Raw genomic sequence first — 23,571 nt, 5'->3', positions numbered from 1 at the left:
GCACATTTTTCTAAACTGATAATTAGCTTAGCTTAGTATAGCATAGCATAGCATAGCATAGCATAGCATAGCTTAGCTTAGCTTAGCTTAGCTTAACTTAGCATAACAAGAACAGTTACTTTCATTCATTTTAAATTACAGCCAGAGCACGTCATGATCATCATCAGTATGTTTTAGTCCATCACTATAGATGCATAAAGCCCTGTAGCAGAAGTTAAGCAATGAAAGCTAAAGCTACTTAGAGATAGAGAGATACATAGATAGATGCTGGACAAGAGGAAATTCAGTGTTGACTGACAGGGAAATTGCTGACTGGTATTCGGCTAAATCAAGCAAGAGCCAACGGGCCATTTGCTGAGCGATCAAGACGGAAGCCAGTCTGGCCGCTCACCCACAGACAGACATCAATACAGTCAGCTGCCTGTTTGGTCGTCCTAATCCAGCTACAGGGGGTAAATTCAGACTCTTTTTGGCATCACACCCGCACATTCCCAGATTAGCCTGTCCTCTTCTTTCACTCGCTATTTCAGACCCGTACTTTTTAAATCCAGTCCACGCACGTTTGTAAAACTACACATGAATACTATTATTTATCTATATATATATAGTAATCTACAAAGGTCTGAGATCACTCCACATCTGTAAAGTAAAACTTAATAGAGTTTTTATTGCCTTAAAACAAACATGTAAAGATGCTTAAATTAAGAAAATAAACACCTTGGCGCACTTAAGTTCTTTATTAAGTTTTAAACCAATTCAAAAATGGTTTCTATCCACGAGATGGAGCCAAACCTACTTCACTCACTCTTTCTTAATCTTAACTTTTACAGGTTAAACAACCTACGCTGCACAAACTCAGACCAGCACTGTGTCTACCAGGTGATAACTCTGTTCATATTTGTACACACTGTATATGGCCTGCAGCCAGCTGTCGGCACATGAAAGAACCAACCATGTACTACTTGCAAGAACTAAATTGAGCCTTAATCTTTAACTGTTACCTTCACAAGGACCCTGTCTCCACCACATGAAATAATAACATCCAGTCATTAATTTGCAGACATAAATACAATACTGCATCCCACATGTCACAGTGACAGCCTATCTACGTGTTCCAGGTCACATATATCATGTCAACCCTCGACGTGGTAAATGCCTCGGGAAAATTCCACTGACAGGGTGGGGGAGGTGGGGGAGATAGGGGTGGAGATACAATATTTCCATCTGACCCTGCAGAGAAGAGCCTAAAGGGCAAAGGCTGTACGGCTGCATGTGAGGCGAGAGTCGGTGGAAGTTGCAGCAAGCATTAAAACCCCAAACCGGGAAGTAAATGTAATGTTCTGAGATGTGTTGAAGTAGCACTCAAGAGAAAAAGTGCTTGACTTAATGTTTTGTTGCCTAATACCAAGATAAAATTAAATATGCACCATCAGGGTTTGGCTGTGACTAAGAGAGGAACTGTTTTGTTGCATCACTTTTGCAGACTGAACAAGCTATCACCCTGAACTTAAACCGCTTCATCACCATCCCATGGCTGGAAAATACAATTACACAGAGATGAAAAAATGATAGCTCGTACTTGCATAACAGCACCATCCTGTGGTTGGAAAATGCACCTGCGTTACAATTTAAAATGCACTGGATCACCAGTGGAGAAGAAAGTATTTATCATAAAAAATGCAACTTCATTGTCTTCAGTATCTTTTATTAATCGTAAATGTAGGTCATGCATGGATGGACGTTTTGAATGTGACGCTATTATCTGTCTGCAAAGAGATAAACTGACTGATTTACGTGCTCACACATGGCACCGTTAGATAATCTGAGATGCATCAACCTGAATGTATCAAGAGATTAAGATTAAAAGGGGATTGAGATTTGGGAATCGGCATCATAGAGACATCACAATGTGGAGCTTAATCACATGCAGTGGCGTAGTGGGTTTACAAGTGGACATTGTGATCCGTGCAAGGGGGTCGGCTGTGGACCGTGGCTGTTCATCAGCTGACTTTACAAATATGTCCTCTAGATTGTTTTGCATTTAAAGAAAGTTAATAATTTTTTAAAAAAAAAGCCAAATTCTAAAAAATAATAAAGAAAACTACATTATTTTCATTTTGTTAGATCATATAATGTCATGTAACATTCAAATTATGGTATTAACTTTAAATAAAGTATATTAAAAAGAGAAACAACAACAAATTCTATCCAACAAAGGTTCAAAAAAGGCAACTGGACTTGTAGAGTTTTTTGAGAATTCTTCATTCTCAAAAACCATACCATGACCTGGATGTCTGAGAACCTTCACAGACAACAACACATTCTGTTGTTTTATATATTTAAATATATTATATAATCAGTCAAACAATATTTATTATAGTAAAAAATAAATCATGTCATGTTCGGAAAGTTTGGCGCCACAGCTTCCACTTAAGGTCCAGGTTGAAGTATTTTTGCACCTTTTGCTTGATATTAAAGTGAGAAAGCAGAAATAATTTTCATCCCACCCCTAGAATAAATTGCTCTTGTATTTGGAAAACTCCCCATTTTTCACAAAACAACAAAAAACCAAAACATTAATGGGACCAACGCTGAGCCTTGGAGAACTCCTCAATGTGCTTTTTCTTTTCTTTTTTCCTAATTTTGTAGTTTATACCAAACATTTGACAATAAAGTTAATGGAAAATATGTACTCACTTGCCAGTTCATTATGAACACTAATACAAACAATCTAATAGAGGAGTGCTGCACTAAATCTTAGCTTAGCATTCACTTTTCACTATTTTCTTTTAAGTGAGTTTATATGAAAAATAGCCAAACTGCATCTTTAAGCGTCTTTAATGATTTAAATATGTTTTTGAGTAGGTGACAAAAAGAATATTCCCTTTATAGAATAAAAATGGGTTAGTTATTATGTTCTGATTTTATTTTAAAGGATGCAAAATGATGTGGGCACAACATGTGGCTGCTATTTCTATTATATTTCTACTTGTGTGGGTGCCTGTGTTAAAGGTCAGGCTGGACAGATGTCTTATATTATTTCATTATTTTTGTCAGTCACACGCAGTAAATGTGGAACTTTTCCTACAGTAGAGAAGAAAGGGTGGTGGGTGAGGCATGGAGGGGTGGGTGGGGCGGGAACCACGGAACCCGGATGCTGATGCTGACCGATGAAGAGAAGGAAGCGAGAGAGAGGGAGGAGAAGGAGGAGTGAGAGAGGTGGGATGATAAAAAAAAAAAAAAAAAAAAAGGGGGATATTACGGGCAGCAGCAGCAGCAGAGTAGAGGAGGACATCCCGTCAGTGATGAACACTCCCGTGGACGCGGACAACTTCTGACGAGCTGAAAGAAATCGTTTTAGCCCCGTTTGTTGTTATTTGCTCAGGAGGCAACAGCCCGAGGGAGGAGATGCGGTGATATCATGAGCACAGCCGGCCAGGGGAAAGAGAAAAGAAGGAGACAGAGACAGGGAGAGGGAGGGAGGAAGAGAGAGCACGGGGAGTCGGCTACCACCAGGCCAGCTGAGGATGCTTGTTGTTTCTAGAAACGGGATCCGTCGCCGCGCCGAGCGCTGATCCTCCAACCGGCGCACGGAGCGCACCTAACCCCGCCGAGAGCGCGTTATCGCCCGTCTGTCTGTCCGTCTGAACCCGGTCTCCCCCGAGGCTCTTTCTTTTCTTTTTTTTTATTTATTTTTTTGATGCTCTACCCCCTCTTCCTCTATTTCCTGATGCAGGACCGGGGAGGGGGTGAGCCAAAGTGTGCACCGGATATTGGAAAACCCATTCTTCTGGCTGATGCCGTTGTGATAATAGATGATTATCTGGACAGCGCCGCATCTCCACTGAACGGCGGATCTTGACCAAACGAGGCCTGGGCTTGACAAGAGGGGGGGAAAGAAAGAAAGAGAGAGAGGGAAGGGGGGATGTATGAGCTTGGGTGGATTATAAAAACATTTGAGGACGGCAGCAGTAGAGGAGGAGGAGGAGGAGGAGGAGGAGGACGGGGGTCCCTGATATCGATCTGAGCATGGATTCAATCAGGGCATTCTGACTTAGGATATTTGAGACTCTGCTCTTACAGGAATCAATCTGTGGTAAATGTAGCCTCCCTGCCAGGGTCTGGATAAGATTTTTTTCTTTTTTGGCCAGCTGCATAAGCTACACGGGATCAATCAGCTTTAAACTACTGGTATTTATAGCAAGGGGAGGTGGGTTTTTATGTGGACATCTCCCATCACCGGTCAAACCTCACACGTCCACCTCTCTCACTGATCTTTTTCTACCTTCAATCCGGGGCGATGCTGCTCTCTGCGCCGCGGTGAGACTTTACTTCGAGGCCTCGCGGAGTGGAAACTGGGCCGGTGCTCACTCCCCAGCGCGGAACCTGACCGCATGACAAACAAGTGCATGGGAGTAGCCTGCAGGGCCCGGCTTTAGATCACGACCAGTCCCCTACGCCGCCTGTGATGTGCGTTACGGAATTACGCACGGAGCAGCAGCAGCAGAAGAAGAAGAAGCACCAAACGCTTTCTTGATCTGCCTTATATCAGGAACAAAATTTCATCTCGGGAAGGATGAGCAGCAAGGAGCTGACGGTGGGCCAGTCCAGCCAGTATGTGGGGCCTTACCGGCTGGAGAAGACTCTCGGGAAGGGACAGACAGGTAGGAACCCCCCTAGAGTCTTCTAGTAAGGGTCAGTAGGCGTCTAAAGGTACACCACTGGTTTCTAGGGTGGTTCATCCAAATGCAAAATCACTGATTCACTCATTCTTCTTATCTTCCACGGTCGCTTTCTTAAAATATCTGGTCAGGGAGAAGAAATCCCAGCAGGCCTCTAAATAAAAAGTCATTTTTTTTTGTTCCTTTGAGCTGAGTTTGTGACAGTCTGTATAGCTTTTTGAATTATTTATGAACATTCCTTCCTTCCTGTTTTTCACGCTGCATCACGATTTGTGATATTCAAACACTTTCTTCCTCCCTCTGTCCGCCTCTCAGGGCTGGTGAAGCTGGGCGTCCACTGCATAACGGGGCAGAAGGTGGCCATAAAGATCGTCAACAGGGAGAAGCTCTCCGAATCGGTCCTAATGAAGGTACGAGATCGGACCACAGCTGTTTTGGTCAGTTTTAGAGCCTTTCACTGATCAGGTTCAGAGCACTTAACGGTTCGGATAGTGTTGCTAAATTGCTGCGTAGCCTGAGATCCTTAGACGGAGCTCTGCAAGACTAAAGGTGGCCAAGCTTTTGCAGTCAGGGCTCCTCCAATCAGGGAACCCATCAGCTGTCGTCTGATGACTTCGCCTCTTGGGGATTCTGGTGCATCCAGCGGCTATCCGGATAACATTTAGCGCACATCCGGTCCAAGACTTTCCAGTCATTTGTCATTCTTGCAAACTAAGACGCAAGAAAGGAGCTGAAGTTGAGAGACAGCATCCACATCTGGGTAGCTTAGAACCACAACAGTGGCTTTGTTTAAGGTGTTGGACGTACAAGCATGCATGCAACCAAAGGTCCAAACTGAAACCAAAGGTACAAACTGAAACCAAAAAGCTTCCAGTACCAAAATCTTGTCCCTTCCCTGCACATAACTTTTCTTAATAGAGATTAGGGGCCCCGTCAGTTTGGGAACTTCCTGCCTGTTGATTAAATTATTTCTCAAAACTCTTTCTACTTGATTTTATTTGCCTATTTGTCTTGAAATGTTCTATTTCTGCCACATCCCTGTAAAGCACTTCTTAACTTCCTTGCGCCAGAAGTCCCTGTGACTGTCATTATGGCGGCTACGAAGCTGAAATTACGTAAGCTCGCGGTCTGCAGAAATAGCTTCTGAGTCTTTATTTTTGTCAAGAAAAAAAACTGTCAGTGTGTTGTAACTTGGAGCTGCCGAGTGTGTGGGCCCTGCTTCTCCAGATCGAACAATAGGGACGGTTTCACTCACTGCTAATTAGGCCCTCTGATGAAAGCTGCTGAAATGAAATTTTAAAAAAGCTCTTTTCATGTTGGCGTTTCTAATGTGGCTGATTGCCGGCAGCTTTGAGAAGTCTGTCCTTTTAAAAGAGGTTGCACAAGGGACACTTTAGGGCAAAAGAGTGTTGCCTTGACCCCCTGTATGCAGCACGGGCTCTTGATTCCTGTGTTTTATACAGTATTGCTAATTTGTTTTGCTTTGGAAAGTTGCCCATTGACTATTTTCTCTGCGGACTGCCACTAACCGCATTGCTAGGCTTCTATCTGCTAGCGTTAGCTTGTTGCAAACCCGTAAAACCACAGAGAGTAAAAGTAGCTATGTCATGTTCACACTCCTTTGCACTTTGAATTTTCTGCTCCGGGGCTTCGACGTGATACAGAAGCAAAACTTTTATGCCCGCTTCAGACTATATGTTGCAGCTTTGGCACGATCAATACCCCAATGTGGAGAGGAAATCGATACTGTGCCTCAGTCCGTGCCATGTGTGACGCTGTTTAATAGGTCATGCTATGTGCAGCTGCTGAGTGCTGAAATGAAACATGACAGATCTTGCATCTAAAGGAAAGGCTCGGGGGATATTTTTAAATCCACTGCAACACAATAGTTGGAATATTGCTTGCTTGTGCGGACTAGCAATGGTTGGTCTCGGCTGCAAAATCCAGAATGCTAACACATTTAGCCAAAGCTAATATGAAGCTACGCTGCCACTGTCCAGGGAAATAACGCAAAATCAAATCAAAATGCTTGGCTCATTTGACTAACTTAGACTCTTGAGTCTTTATAAATTATTTTGAATTCAACAAAAGACTGAATTTTGTGAGGAAGGGAACTCCTCATGCTGAGCATAGACAAGCAAAGCCCCTCCCCTTCTGGGGGACCAGCATGGGACCTTTTTTCAGACAGTAAATGAACGACAAATAAGTTCATTTTGGTTCATGAATAGTTTGTGGTTTTTGGTAAGTCAGGAGCTAAATGCTAGCAACTAGCTAGGTTAGCACATAGCAGAGTAGAGCTAGCTTGTCATGGATGGCAACACATGGTGCATTTCATTCATAATTACATTCGTTTTTACTTTATCATAGTAAAACTGAGTCTTTTACTGTACCCTAACTCCTCCTTTTATACTTGCTTCCTCCCGCTCTCTGTCTTGCATCATATTTACCTCCAGCTCCTCCGTCTGACATTTCCATCTCCATCATTATAACCTACTCTTTGTCTCTCTCAACCTTTCTCCACATCTCCCCCTCCCTCCCTCCCTCCGTCTACGCAGGTGGAGAGAGAAATAGCTATTCTTAAACTAATAGAGCACCCTCACGTTCTCAAGCTGTATGATGTCTATGAGAATAACAAATACCTGTGAGTATCCCTGTATCTTTCTCATTTCTGCTGACCCTCACCATCTGAGCCAGAACCAACCTTGAATAAGAGAACTGTTCACCGTATGGCGTGCAAATTTCTTCTGTCCGTCTCCAGGTACCTGGTGTTGGAGCATGTGTCTGGCGGAGAGCTATTTGACTACCTGGTGAAGAAGGGCAGGCTCACCCCCAAAGAGGCCAGGAAGTTCTTCAGACAAATCATCTCCGCCCTCGACTTCTGCCATAGTCACTCCATATGGTCTGTGAGAAGCTATGCAAGCCCTTTTTTAAATTTATGATCAGAATATTTTTTATTTCTTTAAAAGCCTGTCAGTAATTGTAAGTAATCACTTTGGTGGAGTTTTATGTATATTGATTGATCGTTGCAAAAACACATGTTGCCTTGAAAGGCAGTTGGATTCTCACAAGATTTGTACGCTCACACTGCAATTTATCTTTCCAGACGTCAAGGTTTGGTTGTATTTTTGGCAGAGCTACAGTAATGTGGACCAATCAGAGTCCAGAATTTTATTTATATAGCGTCAATAATAATACAAGTTGTCTCAAGACGCTTTACAAAACCTGGCCTTAAACCCCCAGAGCAAGCACTCACAGGCGGTTTAGGCTTCTGCGACATTGCAGAGCATACGCAGACCCTAACGCCGCAGCCTGACGTTCACCTTGCCAGAAATGTTACGATGCCCTTTGGCGACGCAGACCGCAAGAGCTGTGATTGGTCCGCTTGGTAGTAGCGTGTTTCCGCTTTATTATTTCCGGCTGCTTCTCCATCTCAGCAATTTTCAGATTGATTGTTTTGGATCAATAGAGATGGAACACATCGAGGAAAGGTTAACTGAGGGGTTCGGAGGTACGAACATTTGTACGACTTGCAAAATTTCGGCGAAAGCTTCAGTTGCCATTGTTGAAAGTGAAGCAGGAAGTAGAAATTGGCAAAAATGACACAGCGCCAACTAGCCAGACTAACAAGTGCACGAGTATAAATGGCTCACACCGGCGTAGGCTATGTGGGTAGGTTACAGCGTCTATGTCCCACAGTGTTTTAAATTAGCCTTAAGGCAACAGTGGTACGGAATAACTCACTTTTAATGGGAAGAAACCTTGGGCAGAACCCAGCTCACATGAAGGGCTCCTAGTTCGGTGAGGTCAAAAGTTACAAAATGGCCAAACATGGCTAGCTTACATCGCTGAGTCACAGTTGCGGCGTTGCTCAAGCACTCATTGCCATTGTTGGATGCTTCAAGCAGAACTGGTGAAACAAACACATATAAACTCGTTGAGCACCATGTGATGCAACAAACGCGTCGGTTTGTTGCATCATTGAATCCAATGAATACAACTTGTAGCATGTTGTCAAAGTTTTCCCACACAAAGACGATAAAAATCTACTAACATGCTAACTACGTATGCACCTAGCTACACTGACCGTTTGCGGGCTTTCAAATCTCCAAGGATTATTGTGTTTGGTATGTGATAGACAATAAAAGTGGAGGATGTAAATGGTTTCTTTCAATCTGCCAAGTGCTTTTTTCAAGGACGCGACAGTTCTATTTAGCAAACTCTCTGGCGTTTAAAACCTCTCAAATCCTTCGCTTTTGTAAAACTACCAACACCGCACACATATCCTACTTGAGCAACAGTACCGGAATATTATCAGAGAAGCATAATTTATTTTGCAGATAACTGGCTCGTGTGCCTAAGTATCAGTGTGTTTTGTGTGTCCAGTCACAGAGACTTGAAGCCAGAGAATCTTCTCCTGGACGAGAAGAACAACATCAGGATAGCAGACTTTGGCATGGCCTCGCTACAGGTCGGGGACAGTCTGCTTGAGACCAGTTGTGGGTGAGTACTGGGACGAGATGACGCACAAGTGAAGGGTATAAGCGTTTACTTTTAAACTGTTTCAAAAACCGGACTCCGTCTTTGTTTTTACGTAATCGATGGAAGTATTGATTAAAAGCTCAAACCGAACCATCAGGCGGAATATGGCTTTAGCAGATAAAATTAGTAAAAGCTTGTGGCTTTCACCTGGATTCTTCTATTCAGTCTATTCAGTGGATTAACAAGGAGGTGTCCTCAATTTTTGTGCTCTCATAAATCAGCACTGCATGCCTTTATCTCCCTCTCTGTGTAATTATGTCCTACTCCTTCCTTTACAGATCTCCTCACTATGCCTGCCCAGAGGTCATACGGGTAAGTTACTTCACTCTCGGTGCATGTTTTTGTGTGTGAGTGTGTTTGCATTTCTAAAAGGTTGTTTGTGCTTCAGGGGGAGAAGTATGATGGTCGCAGGGCAGATGTTTGGAGTTGCGGAGTCATCCTCTTTGCTCTTCTTGTGGTAAGGAGACGAGACAACCCTCTCTGCTTCAAGTCTTTTCATTTTTAGGCATTTGCTCATCAGTATCTCATGCAGAACAACAAGCACACTGCTTATTAGTATTAAATTCTAAGGGAACGCTGTATGTTCAGGTTTTGTCCTTATTCCAAAAGAGAAATTAATGAAAATCACATTCCTAGTGTGTTTATATGCTAATATTCCTACTTTATATGCAGCCACGTCCACTTCAATTAACATCAAACAGATGGAGACGCTCGTGCTTGACACTTTGCCACTGTTGGCGGACACGTTTGACCTTGCATTCCTTCAGCCTCCTTCTGGAAAAGGCTGCAAATGCAATATTTGTACATATCCCATATCCATGTTTCTCCTTTCAACTAGAAATGGAAGAGGGCTTTTTCTTTTGGGCACGAGTCTCTAACCCAGCCTTGGAAACTGTTGGCTTGTTGGTTTTTGTACAACATGCAGAGCTGACCATAAAGAGAGACTATGTGTTGCAGACTGCGTAAAAACCAAAACTGGGACACAGATTTTCGTGATGCTGCATACACCGATCAGCCACAGCTGACAAGTAAATACCATTGACCATCTTGTGACAATACAATGTTCTGTTGGGACACTTTTGGACCTGGCATTCATTGATGTGCATGGATGTTACTTAGACATGTAGCACCCACCTAGACCAGACCAGGCACCCCCACCCCATAGCAATGACACTCCTTGATGGCAGCAGCCATCCCCAGCAGGATGCAGCCACAAAAACAGTTTAGGAACAACTCCAAAAAACATGAAGAACATCACGAGGTGTTGACCTGGCCTCCAAATTCACTCAATCACCACAGGACACCCTCAGAAGGCCCATGTCCATTCTCTGATGAGTCACAACTGTTTTGGAGGCACAAGAGAGACCTACACAATATTAGGAAGGTGGTCATAATGTTATGCCTGATCGGTGTACATGCACAAAGAATGCTCCTTAAACCAGACTAATATCACTGTATCACTTCCTTAATTGGAAAATACAACAACGTAGACTATGCTGTTTACACGACTCATTTAAAAGTCAGTACAACATTAATCCACATGTAAACACAATCAGCGCTTTGACAAGCAACTCACTCTTTGCTCTTGGTCTCCGCTAACAAGGGTATGAGGATGTAAAAAAACAAGTGAGCCGTGTAATAAATTACTTCTAGCAGCACTTTCCCTCTGCTGGCAGTGAATTTAAATGTCTTATTTGCATGTATTTGGTCACGATCCAAAGTTTCTGGGCAAATTAAAAAAAAAAAAAAAAAAAAAGGATTTTGGCTGGAGACCTGGTCAGTCTAATACGAATGGGCGCACCAAGTTTTATGACAATCCATCCCATGCCAACTAAAACTCTGAGACATAGCAACTCGGAACAACTCATGGTGGCACAAATGGAAAAGCAATTATTTGCAAGCTATACTTATTGCTATCAATTTCATGGCTAACCATCCAGTAATTATGGACTAGGACGGAGAAAATCATCCATATACTTTCACCTCTTTATCCGTAACCACCTTCTCCTGTCCATTCCCAGGGTGCCTTGCCGTTTGACCACGACAACCTGCGGCAGCTTCTAGAGAAAGTGAAGAGCGGAGTGTTCCACATGCCCCACTTTATACCTCCCGACTGCCAAGCTTTGCTCAAAGGAATGATAGAAGTCAACGCCGACAAGAGGCTCACGGTAAGGAAGGGAAAGGGGAGCGTAAATCCAGTGACATTTGTAATCACTGTATTGTCAATACACTGTAGTGCAATGATGGCAGAAACCTAGAGAAAATCAATAGTTGTTGGGCAGAGGGTGAAGGAGATGTGACTGAGCAAGAAAGGGAGCAGCATGTAAACCGTTAGCATATCTTGCTAACTAGCTCGTTCCTTCCCATTTAGGCTGCGTTTAGTTAGTTCTTGATTATCCATAATGTACGTCTTCGACCTCCTGCTCCTTGTAGACACAAACGTCTCCAGGGTTCGTCCAATGGTAGTTCCATCCTTGTGTTATTGATTCTGCTGGCATCTCTTGTACTGATGCTACTGCCACAGCACTGTAGATCCCCAGCATCTTGTTGCGTAATCTCTGAGCCTCCTCAGCATCGGTTGTGCTCAGCTATCCGAACCTCCTTGCCCATGACGTACAGTACGTACGTGGGCTTGGTGGATGTCCTCTCCTCACTAAAAGGTTTTACCATCTCCTTGGTTTAACCACTCCACTAAATCTAAATCTGCCCGTGTTATTAATGTGCATCTGAATGGAGAGCTTGACAGGTGTAGCAGCAATAACAAAGGAGGGGCAGCTCTTACGGCAGACGAGCTAAGGCGTTTGAAAGGGTGCAAGGAAAGCGAAAGAGAAAAGACCCTGCCCCGGGGCTTTGCTTCGAGATGTGACAGAAATGAAACCTGACACAAGACCTTAGAGAGGGACGGAGGAAGGGGAGAAGATGAGGAGGGTGAAAGCGGCAGAGCAGATGGTTTATTGGGAGAAGAAGCTCATAGAAAGCAAGATGTAGGGAGGGAAGGAAGGATAAAATTTGCGTTTGTGTAGAAGATCGAATGAAGATGGATAATCGAGTGGCTTCACCGTTGGCAGGATTTTCATCCTTTTCACCTAAAGGCCAGATTTCCGTCCTGAAAGCAGTTCTTGAAAGGCGACAGAGCGACAGAGAGACCGAGAGAGAGGGAGTGAGTGAACGAATATATGAATGACTGAGTGAGGCCGGGCAGCTCGAGAAAGTTCCACTGCGCTCGGGTTATAAAGCGAGGGCTCGGGCAAAGCAATCATGTGCGGGTGAAATTAGTTCACGCTTAAGAGGCGGAGAGTTGGGGACAACTGCGATAATGTGTTTCACAGCGGGCTGCAAAATAAAGACAGAGAGAGAGAAAGAAATAGTCCGGTTAGTCATGCAGCTACGACGGAGCAGATTTAATCAAAGCTGTGAGTTCGTCTGATGAGCTGTTGATTAATGGAGCCTGAAACCAGGTCAGACTGTCTCTCTCTCCCTCTTTCTCTTTCTCTCTTTCTCATCTATCTATTTGCTAGTTGCCTCCGTGGAAACCACCCACCGCACAATCCGAGACGGATTTCACAACAATATATCTGTTAGTTAGCATCAGGAAACAAACCCACACATTTTCAATACTTCATAACGCATCACGCAGGAGAATAGGAGCGTTGAAGTGTCTCGCCTCTGCAGGTCCTTTAATAGCGAGTTTAAAAAATGCAAAGCTTTCACTGCAGCTGCTCGCCGACCTTCCTCCCCGCAAGATCTGTGAATACAGCGTTCACGCAGGAGACCCACTTTTCCTTTCACATGCTTGCAGAATTGCAGCTGCTCCATTACTCTAACCCCAAGAGATGCTGTGCAGCACTGACGGGATGACTTCCGCCGTATGCGGTCCTAATGCAGAGTATGTGAGAGGATTTAGGGTGGCTACAGGCTGAAAACTGTTCCTGGGGTTTATGAAAACATTAGCCTGCAGCTATATGAGAGTTTAGCGTGCAAAACGTTTTCTAGTTGAAGTAATTCTGGTGGTATTTGGTCGTACTGGAGAAAGATTTCACTGCATCGTTTCTCTTTGGTAGCACCTATTTGCCAATAAGTGGTAGTTGCAGGGGTGTTTTTAAACCTCACTATGCAGCGATCCGGGCGGCACAGTGGTGTGGTGGTTAGTGTGGAGTTTGTGTGGGTTCTCTCCAGGTTCTTCCTCCCACCGTCCAAAGACATGTTCATTAGGTTAAGTGGTGATTCTAAATTGGCCGTAGGTGTGATGGGCTGGCGACCTGGCCCAATGACAGTTGGGATAGGCTTCAACCTCCCCCGTGACCCTTCACAGGACAAGCGGTTACAGAAAATGAGTGAATGAATGAACAATCCAGATCCAAACATTTTGACATTAGATCCGTTTGTTGCTACCTCATTCAGATTGAGGTGTAAATCCTTGATGATCCATTGAATAGGAAAATATTAGCGCCTGATAATCATGCAAACACTTGATCTGAGCACATTTTCTCACGTTTGTCGACACTAGGTGGCATGACAAGCTTCCAGGAAGGACAAAAACATGGAGGTAGCAAAACAACCAGCTGTTTGAACAGAGCTGGAGTCCATGTGCATCTTGGTCATCTTCCTTCATTGAATCGTTTCAGAGTTCTCAATAAAGTTGAACCTCTTTGTGCTTGTCGAAATAGTTCTATTCTGGTTGATGTTTTGGGGCAAGTAAACACAGATCAGCCACAACATTATGACCACTGACAGGAGAAGTAAATAACATTGACCATCTTGTGACAATTCAACGTTTGGACCTGACATTCATTGGTGTGGATGTAACTTAGACATGTAGCACCCACCTAGACCAGACCAGGCACCCCCACCCTATAGCAATGACACTCCTTGATGGAAGCAGCCATCCCCAGCAGGATGCAGCATTCCTAAAAACGCTTTAGGAATAACTAAAAAAAACATGAAGAACAGCACAAGGTGTTGACCTGGCCTCCAAATTCACTCGATCCCAAACTGATCAAGTATCTGTGCCCCCTCCCCTCAACCCATAGGACCCAAAGACCCCCCACTAACAACATCCTGTTGCCAGACACCACAGGTCCATGTCCATTCTCTGATGAGTCACAACTGTTTTGGAAGCACAAGGGAGACCTACGCAATATTAGGAAGGTGGTCATAATGTTATGCCTGATTGGTGTACATCATATTGTTTTATTTAGTAAACGGTGAAGTTTGAATCTCAAACCACAATGATTTCAGTCGTGTTGAAGAAATATTTCCCACGCAAACTTAGTCAGTGTCAGACAGTTGACCTTTAGCCCCGCCTACTGTCTTGGCCTGAAAGATGACTGTGTGCTGCTTCTGATATTGTGAGAATGTCTCCACAAACACTCTCTTCCAAACGCTGTTAATGCAAGTGATTAGTTTCGTATCATTTCATAAGTGCGTCATGGGCTCAAATATATGTTTATTTTTTTGTTACATAATCTGGCAAACTATAGTGACTCACCAGACATTTAAACACTTTCAAATCGGTTGGAAAAAATGGGTGCAAACATGGCGAATATATATTGTTTTCAGTGCTGTTAAGTGCTGTTTTCTGTTTTTGTTGACTACAGCTAGAAGCAATACAGAAACACGCCTGGTACCAGTAAGTACATTTACTTATCCTCCATCCAATTCACCTACACCCCCTCTGTATATTTTATTACTAGCTCAAACTGCTCCATTTACATCCACCGTCATCCACAAAATAACTATATGCAAGCTAGCAGAGTATAAATCTCCATTTCCTCTTGTTAACTTCAACATTGCTTTGAGTTCACAGTGGAAAACCGTGATATATGATCAAAGGACAAGAAAGCTTTAAAAGTTCCCTGATCTCATGGACATGATCTGTCATGAGGCAGAGGCCTGTGATCTATTTTGGGATTTATCTTTTCACTGTGCATGTACGAAAAGAAAATAAGTGGAAACCAAAAGTAACTCAAAGCATGAAGATAGAAATAGAGCGTTTTTTTTATGCTAACATTTACATTTTCATTTCATGGTATAAATAAGTAAAGTTCTTGTTTAATCCATAATGCCACATGTATTGTTTTGCAAATTACAACCTCCAGTTTTAGTCCTAACTAAGGCCTCTGGTGTGGGCTTTTGAACTAAAACACTTGTTTTTTCCTTCTGTCTCAACCCTACTTTTATTGAAAGTCGTGCGATACAATACCAGTCAACCTTTTTCCCCATTCAGGAGCGGTCGCAACGAGCCTTGCCCAGAGCAGCCTCCCCCTCGCCGGGTGTGCGTGAAGAGGATCCTGTCTTTAACGGATCTGGACCCCGACGTCCTGGAGAGCATGTACTCTTTGGGGTGCTTCAGAGACCGAGGCAAACTCACACAGGACCTTACAACTGAGGAGTGAGTAAATGCGACCCATCAAACATTTCCACTTTGACATGGCAAAACAGTACGTCACTGAGAGGTAAACGTGTTGGCATGGCTGCACTAATCACTGATTTTTATCAACAATGGATCAAATGACGGTATGTAATGTGAAACTGGTTGTTTCAGCGACAACGCTGCACAGAGTTGTTACCCAGCTCTGCAGTTCCTTTCAGCTCTATGGAGCATTTTTTTTTTGCATATTTTAGCTTATCGTTTTGGTTTTTATGGTTAAATGCTGAACTATTCCAAGCCTGACACTCTCCTCAACTACTTTATCCGTCACTGCCAGCAGCTATTTTCAGCAAAATAGTTATAAACCTCTTGATTAGCATTTAGCATTTAGCATTTAGCGAAGGCAAAGACAATATTGGAGTCCAAATAAGTGCTAACATTATTTTGTGTCTGCTAAATGTGTAAATTGGTAACTTAAGAGTTGACATCATGTTGGTGTTGACGATGGCGATAGATTCTTTGCTGAATATATTTGTGGGATTATTAACTAGCTAGCTAGTATGCTAGCAGTTTTTCTGTCCTTCTCTTACCTGTCTTTTTGACCTTTTGTTTTTGTTTCTTACTTTCATCTGTCTCTGCAGGGAGAACCAGGAGAAGATGATCTACTACCTCCTGTTGGACAGGAAGGAGCGTTACCCCAGCTGCGAGGACGAGGATCTGCCTCCCAGAAACGACGCTGGTAAGAAAAGGCGCCCAAAAAGCATGACACTGAAACCAAGAACCAAAATCTAAACTATTACAGTAAATTTTAGTTTCCCTTATATCTGAAAAATGTCCCAAATGTCAGGATAACTTGTTTGTTTTTATGTCTTTTTATTCACTAATATTCTTGTCTTCCTAGACCCACCCAAGAAGCGCGTGGACTCCCCCATGCTGACGCGTCATGGCCGCTGTCGTCCAGAGAGGAAGAGCTTGGAGGTCCTCAGTGTCACAGACCAGGGGTCTCCCACCCCACCTCGCAGGGCCCTGGACACTAATGCACACAGTCAGAGGTACGAACAGACTTTGTTGTTTGTGTGCTTTCAAGTTGCGGAAACTACACGGACGCTACAAACTAAATGAAGTTAGGCTTAAAACGTTTTTTATTTTTTTTGATAAAGCTAAACTAGACCTTTTGATAAAGGTCTAGGCTGCTGGGGGACTTCCCTTGATGCACTAAGCACCTATCCTCTGCTTTCTTATCTCTTGCACCTAGCACCTATCCTCTACTTTCTTATTTCTTGCACCTAGCTTCTATCCTCTGCTTTCTTAGCTCTTGCACCTAGCACCTATCCTCTACTTTCTTATCTCTTGCACCTAGCCTCAATTTTTTTCTCGCTATTCAAATTAGTTTTCACTCTTGCTATCTACACATTTTCCCCATCATATTGTTTACCTCATAGTATAACTGCCTAAGTCATATTTTAACATTTTCAGAAAACAAGAAAAAACACAATTTTTTAGAGAGCACATTGGTATTTTTTATAGATTTATAGATATAGACAGTGGCCAAAAAATGACTTAACGATATGAGCTGCATGGTCGTGCTCAAGGTTTCTTCCTCTTGGGGGACTTTTTTCTTGCCACAGTTGAAATTTGTGTTTGCTTGCTTTTGCAGACTCTGGGTTCTGTAAAGATTCTAAAACGTTTGTGTTTTTATTGATGCTATATAAATAAAATGTAAATTGATTCCAGTATTTGCATGGCGGCAAAGAGCAAAGGAAACCGATCAGGGGAGCCACGACATAAGACTGATTTCAAACTCACTTTCTGCAACGTTTTTGCGTATATAACATTAACCCCTTGCTAAGTTACGAAACCAAAACTTTCACCAACTTTTGAGGTTGTTGGACATTCGTCTGTCTTTGGGAACTAACCTTTTTCCGTTATTCCCATCCTTCGCGTGAACATCAGCTGCTGCTGTTGACTAGGCCAGGTATCTGATGTCTTCATGTTGGTTGGTTGCGATATTTCTTTGTTTGGTTAGCTGCTCTGTGGGCCATACAAGCCAGCAGCATTTACTTAGTTCATTTAGATTGTAGGTTTAATCCTCATATCTCATGACCGTAGGTTTGTTAGGGTTTCTCAGTTGGACAGGGCCTCTAAATGTGTTTTGCCTGAGGTCTTGGCACAAGGGATTGTAACATCTAATCCTGTGTATTAACGAATTTCAAATATTAGTTTGAATAAGAAACTTTGCATTAGCAACCGAGACCTTTTTTTGTGTCAAACCATTGTGACTACTGTTAATCTTGACTTTCTGCTGCTTTCAAAAGGTCTCGTTCGGTCAGCGGAGCATCCACAGGCCTTTCCCCCAGTCCTCTGAGCAGTCCCAGGGTAAGATCTTCACTCCGCTCTGTTTTTGTTCTTCTCTGTTCAATTGTACTTTACATTACGTAAGCGCAAAGAGTCTCCAGATTAAGAGATTTTCTTGGGATAATCTGGTCCTCTACGCCAGTAACATTATGTTTTCTGGTTCTCACAAGTTCGTACAACTGTCCCGCCGATTCTTTTGAAGCCACTAACAGCAATTTGGCATCTGCTTGGACTCAAGGATGAACTGATTACAGTAGTTATGTGATCAAAGGTCATTGTCAACGACACAAAACACGTTTTTGGGTGTAACTCAACAAAGTGACTCTCAAACTTTTTTCTTAAACACTTTTATCAAATTTCCACAAAGTCTTAACTACTTATATTATGAGTCTGGACAAACGTAGACGTGAACTGCAACAATAAGGAAGTACTCATACTTTCTGAAGCTGCGTTTCAGTCACACAAAGAAGCTTTTGTTTATTTTTATGTGAACATGGGTACTTTTAGGACACAATGGTACAAACTGCCCCCTTTAATCTCCTGATGTATACGTTTAAATGCTTCATTTGCAGCTGAAAGTTTAACTGCAGCATTTATTCCTTTTACAGTAACGTTCAATTGAGTCTTACTAAATTCCTAAGCCTCAAAATGCCGTTTTTGTTCAAGTCGACATGGTAGAGAAGTCAATCTAACTTCTAGTTTTGAGCTTTAGTGCCCAGTTTAATGAAAATAATCACTCAGCCTGGCATATAATGGACTGATTTTATCTTATCATGCTCATCTTTGCAGTCCAACACGCAGTATATACTTTATATAATACAGTAAAACACGCCAGGAGCGTCAGTGTATAGATATCAGTTTTGGTCATCATAAACACAAAAACAAATTTCCTGTGATGTGACTCTCTTTCCTCTGATAACTTGTCCTCGCTAGTCATGTCTTTCCATCATATTGTCACAGTTTCAGTCATACACATTCTCGTTTCATAGACACATCATGCTGCCTCATACAAAAGCCTGTGTACATGTCCTGGCATGGACAACAAAAAAGGGACTGAAAGACAAATAGTTGTCCAGGAGGGTAGAGATCACCAGAGCCATCTTCCATTTGGTGCATCTAATTGAGGCTTGTTGATGTATCGTGTCCATGAATCATGAATCACGTGTCATGACCATTGCGTCCTCTCTCATCTTTCCATACCTGTTTTTCCTCCTTTCCATTTCTCTCTGTGTGCCCATCAGAGCCCGGTCTTCACTTTCAGCCAATCAGAAGTCACCTCCACCTCCGCTTCCTCCTCCAAAGACCCCAAGCCAGGAAGTGCCACCGCTCCTCGGCCTACCCGCCCGCCGCCCGACCCAAAAACCCAGACCTTGCCCTCAAAGGGCCCCGCCGACCGGCCCCAGCTCAACTCCATGAAGTCCCTCCCTCTGCAGACGCCACGCTCCCCTTCCCCCTCCCCTATCCTCTCCCCCATCCCACGCTTCTTCAACTTCCCTTCCCCGTCTGTCTTCAAGTCCAAGAACGTCCATGCGTCTTCTAACTCCTCTGCCACCCCTCCTCCTGTGTCGCAGGTCACGCCGCAGGGCTCGCCGCTGCCCACCCCACTGGGCACGCCCGTGCACCAAATCCAACACCCTTCCTCCACCACCCCTCCCTCCTCTTCCTCCTCGTCTTCTTCTTCCAGAGCGGACGGAGCCGGCGGGGCCTCGCTGTCGCTGACCCCGCCCTCCAGCCCGGGCGGCAGCGGCGGTATGGCCGCCTCGAGCTCCGGCCACTGGAGAACAAGGCTCAACTCGTTCAAGAACAACCTGCTGGGCTCTCCACGCTTCCATCGGCGCAAACTGCAAGGTGAGCGAAGACTCGCAGCACAAAGTGAACGCTACATCCTAAAATAAGTCTTTAGGCCGAGGAACAAAGCCACACTACTCTCCATCAGTGTGAACCCGATGCTCCGCTAACAGTTTTAAGAATCAGAGTTCTACTAGTCTGCATCCGAGATCTATTATTACCAAGACACAAGCACGTGTCCCGGTCTAGAGCCTGAGGCTGTGTTGGGTAATATCTGATTTTGTGATAATGTGTAATTAGGGCAATTAAATTAGAGCTTGTCATCAAGACTGACTGCCCTTTTCTTTCTTTCTTTCTCCGTCTCCGTCTATATTTCATGCTTTAGTCCCTACATCAGAGGACATGTCCAGTTTGACTCCAGAGTCCAGTCCAGAGTAAGTGAGCACATGCCTCAATTCTCCAGAAATGAAAAACAATTTTAGACAAATTGGGCTTTTTTGTTTTGTTGTCAGATGTTTGCAGGCTTGTAAAAAGTTATTTTCAAACTGTAGTTTAAGCTTAGAAGCAGATAACTTTTCTTTGGTCCAAGATTTTCAAGATTCAAGGACTTTTTATTGTCAATCCTCTACATTTTAGGGACGTACAGAAGAATTAAAAAGCTGTGACTCTCTCGCTTTAAAATAACCAGTATATAATATTTAAAATCAGCCCATGTTTGTCTGCAAATTGCTGCAACGTGCTGGTGAACATAGTGTTACATTTAGAAGCTAAAGAGATAGATATTTTTCTCAGTAGGTGGAGGAGACCAAAAACAGAGCTAAACCAGAGTAAATATTGGACTTTCACCAGGTTTCTCTGTATTTACAGCTTTAGCTAACTTGTTTCTGCCAACAAATCATATTTAAGGCTTTCTTTTATTTTTTAACTTATGGCTATGCTAGTTGTCAGCGGTTATAGATGCGACTGTAACTGTCCTGCTTTATTTGCAGGCTGGCTAAGAAGTCCTGGTTCGGCAACTTCATCAGCCTGGAGAAAGAGGAGCAGATCTTTGTCATGATCAGAGACAAGCCGCTCAGCTCCATCAAGGCCGACATCGTCCACGCCTTTCTCTCCGTGAGTATACGACTGAGCCCGGATAAGCGGATAATAATAATAATAATCTCACAAATGCGAGTCGCCCTTCATGGTGTTAACAACGCAGATTTTCGGGACTTGATCTTAAAATCCTTCTTTTCTTTTGTCCTCCGTCGCAGATCCCGTCCCTCAGCCACAGTGTGGTGTCTCAGAACAGTTTCCGGGCAGAGTACAAGTCCTCTGGCGGCCCCTCTGTCTTCCAGAAACCTGTCAAGTTCCAAGTATAATTATTTCCTTTCTTTATCTCTTCAGCTCTGATATTGAGTTTACATTTAATGCTTGCAGTTGTGATACAGTAAATATTATCTTTGCACACAAATTCACAACAAATAAGTAAGAAATTAAAAAGTTGTTTTGGTCTGTTTATACCTTACATAAAGCATCTAACCTACAAACAGAAAGTCCTGCCTTTAGGCTGCATTAAAAGAGGCTACGATAACACAGAGTCCTCGAAAAAGGAAGGAAATCCTTTCTTCATTTTCGTCCTTTTTCCTCCGTTAGGTGGACATCGCTTTCTCTGAGGGAGAGAGGGAGCGAGAGAGGGAACGAGCAGAGAGGGAAGGGAGAAGAGAGATGGGCATCTACAGTGTGACCTTCACTTTAATAACAGGTAGGAAGATGATGTGGAGACAGAAAGACAGAGAGAGAGAGAGAGACAGAGAGAGAGAGAGAGACAAAGCCGGAGACGCTCTCATATGATAGATGTTATCACAAAGAAGTAAATGAATGTTATATATCATTCTTTTGTTTTTTTACACAGGCTAATACTTGTTTAAACATCAAGTGTTCAGTAGTGTGTTTTCTTGGGTATTTTTAGTTCTGGTAGACCTTCTCTGGTTGTTTCCACCGCCCCCTAGTGGCCAAAAATGTTAGTTGCAGATTTAGGATAAACGTGTGCACGCTGGTCTACAGATTGATTTGAATTTCGGTATCTGTACTTATTTTAACTATGAAGGCTCAAGGTTAAATACTTAAATATGTTTAGAAAATATTTCATGCACATTTCCAGATCTATGTATTAGTCTCTTTCAATTATTTACAGCTTAAGAAGTGTATGATTCACTGTTTGCTGGCTGTTTATGCACCCCTCAGTTCAGCCTGTGTTTGAAGCAGGATGTTCCTGTCTCTTTAAGGCTTCCTGTGATCAAATTCTTCATTTTTCTTCTTATTTACTCAAAAACATCCTCTGACTTCTAACAAACACGTTGAATACTTTTCTTTTTTTGGATGTTTTATGCTTTATCGTGCCACATCTGAACAATGAAAAGACCCCATTCATACAGCCATCAATATCCACAATCATACAAACACGAGGGCAACAAACAGGATGTGATTTAATAACAGTAACTGAATGATAATAAATTACCAAATCTGATTCAAAAGTGGCTCGTCTAGAACTTCAGTGATTCAGCTTGCGAGAATTTGGACGTCGGTTTCAGTTGCAGGGTGCATTTTTTACTTATATTCACCTCAAGTTTTGGATCTTTGTCAAACGCTTCTGCCATTTTTGTCTAATGCACTCTCGGCTAAGACAAACTTAATGAGTTGCTCCTCTCTCTTCTCAGGTCCCAGTCGCAGGTTCAAAAGAGTAGTGGAAACCATTCAAGCTCAGCTCCTCAGCACTCATGATCAGCCTTCTGTGCAGGCACTGGTTGGTGAGTAGTGCACACATGCACCCACATCCAGCAGCAGCAGCAGCAGCAGCAGCAGCAGCAGCCTAATCCTTTATTTAACTCGTTTCCCATTTAATTTCGCCCTCAGATGAGAAGAACGGTCAGCTTTCCCGCCAGCCCAGCACCCCCTCGCGTCAGAACTCCCGGCGTTCGGAAAGCGGATCGGACCGGGAGCGCGCGGCGGACAGCGGGAGCTGCAGCGGGAGCAGCAGCGGGACTGCCTTACAAAGGCGAGAGTCCGGGAAGGACAAGACCAGGTTGCTCTCGTCGACCAACGGCACACAGTCTCACCCTTGAAAAGAATGTCGCGGAAGAGAAGCGAGGGTCGTCGGCCTGGCCTTTATCTCTTCCTCCCCTCGGTCCCTTCCCACATTCTTCCCTCCCCTACTTCCTTACTTCCTGCCTTGCTTCATACTCTTAGTCCCAAGCAATGGGATGGAAGAGGGGGAACGTTTTCCTTGAAGCTGATCCAGGAGACACGACGGAGAATTCCCAATAAATGTCTGACTTTCGACAAAAATGCGTATTTGCAGGGAGACGGGTTGAGCTCATCTCTAGAGTAGCTTCACCCCGGAAGGATGAGTCTAAAGAAAGGAAGTCCGAAACGTCCCATCTTACCATAACTGGAAAAGCTCACAGGCAGGGAAACACATTCACCTGCTCCAACAAATCAATGAAAGCACATAACGTTCACACCGACCATCAACACGTGGTTGAAACTCAACAGGAAACCTCCCATCGGTCATTTGTGGAAATGGTTCAGGAAGACCGTGGGCATTCTCATTTATCATTTCCTTCTGTCACCTGAGTCAGCAAATCTCCTCAGCCGCACCTGGCGAGTCACATGACAGGAAGCCCGCTTCTCCTCTCTTCCCCTCACTCTCTAATCAGAGACGAAAAAGGTTTGCTCTCAAGCAAGGCGACAAAAAAACGAGTTAAAGGAAGAGTCTTGATTGTTAAAATGGATTTTATCAAGAAATGATTAGCAAAATTAACAATCAAAGAGTCTGAGAGCAGAGGACGGCGAACG

The 23,571-nt window shown here is 43.5% G+C and overlaps 1 protein-coding gene across 1 annotated transcript; it reads left to right on the top strand.

Moving 5' to 3' along the window:
- Nucleotides 1-4,576: 4,576 nt before the first annotated feature.
- Nucleotides 4,577-23,095, top strand: LOC311506936 (serine/threonine-protein kinase BRSK1-like; the record flags this gene model as incomplete). Its single annotated transcript, XM_084571092.1, has 20 exons — nucleotides 4,577-4,664; nucleotides 4,998-5,092; nucleotides 7,238-7,323; nucleotides 7,441-7,581; nucleotides 9,066-9,182; nucleotides 9,500-9,533; nucleotides 9,610-9,678; nucleotides 11,243-11,389; nucleotides 14,819-14,850; nucleotides 15,448-15,612; nucleotides 16,233-16,330; nucleotides 16,493-16,643; nucleotides 17,907-17,967; nucleotides 19,518-19,794; nucleotides 20,120-20,168; nucleotides 20,724-20,847; nucleotides 20,988-21,089; nucleotides 21,370-21,478; nucleotides 22,434-22,523; nucleotides 22,630-23,095. The coding sequence occupies 20 exons, from the start codon at nucleotides 4,577-4,579 to the stop codon at nucleotides 22,836-22,838; spliced, it is 2,244 nt and encodes a 747-aa protein (XP_084427218.1). The 3' UTR covers nucleotides 22,839-23,095.
- Nucleotides 23,096-23,571: the final 476 nt, after the last annotated feature.

This window comes from Chelon labrosus, assembly GCF_963514085.1.
Source record: "Chelon labrosus genome assembly, chromosome: 21".
NCBI classification, from domain to species: Eukaryota; Metazoa; Chordata; class Actinopteri; order Mugiliformes; family Mugilidae; genus Chelon; species Chelon labrosus.
Note: the sequence above shows the minus strand (reverse complement) of the source record. Positions and strands in the feature narration are given on the sequence as shown.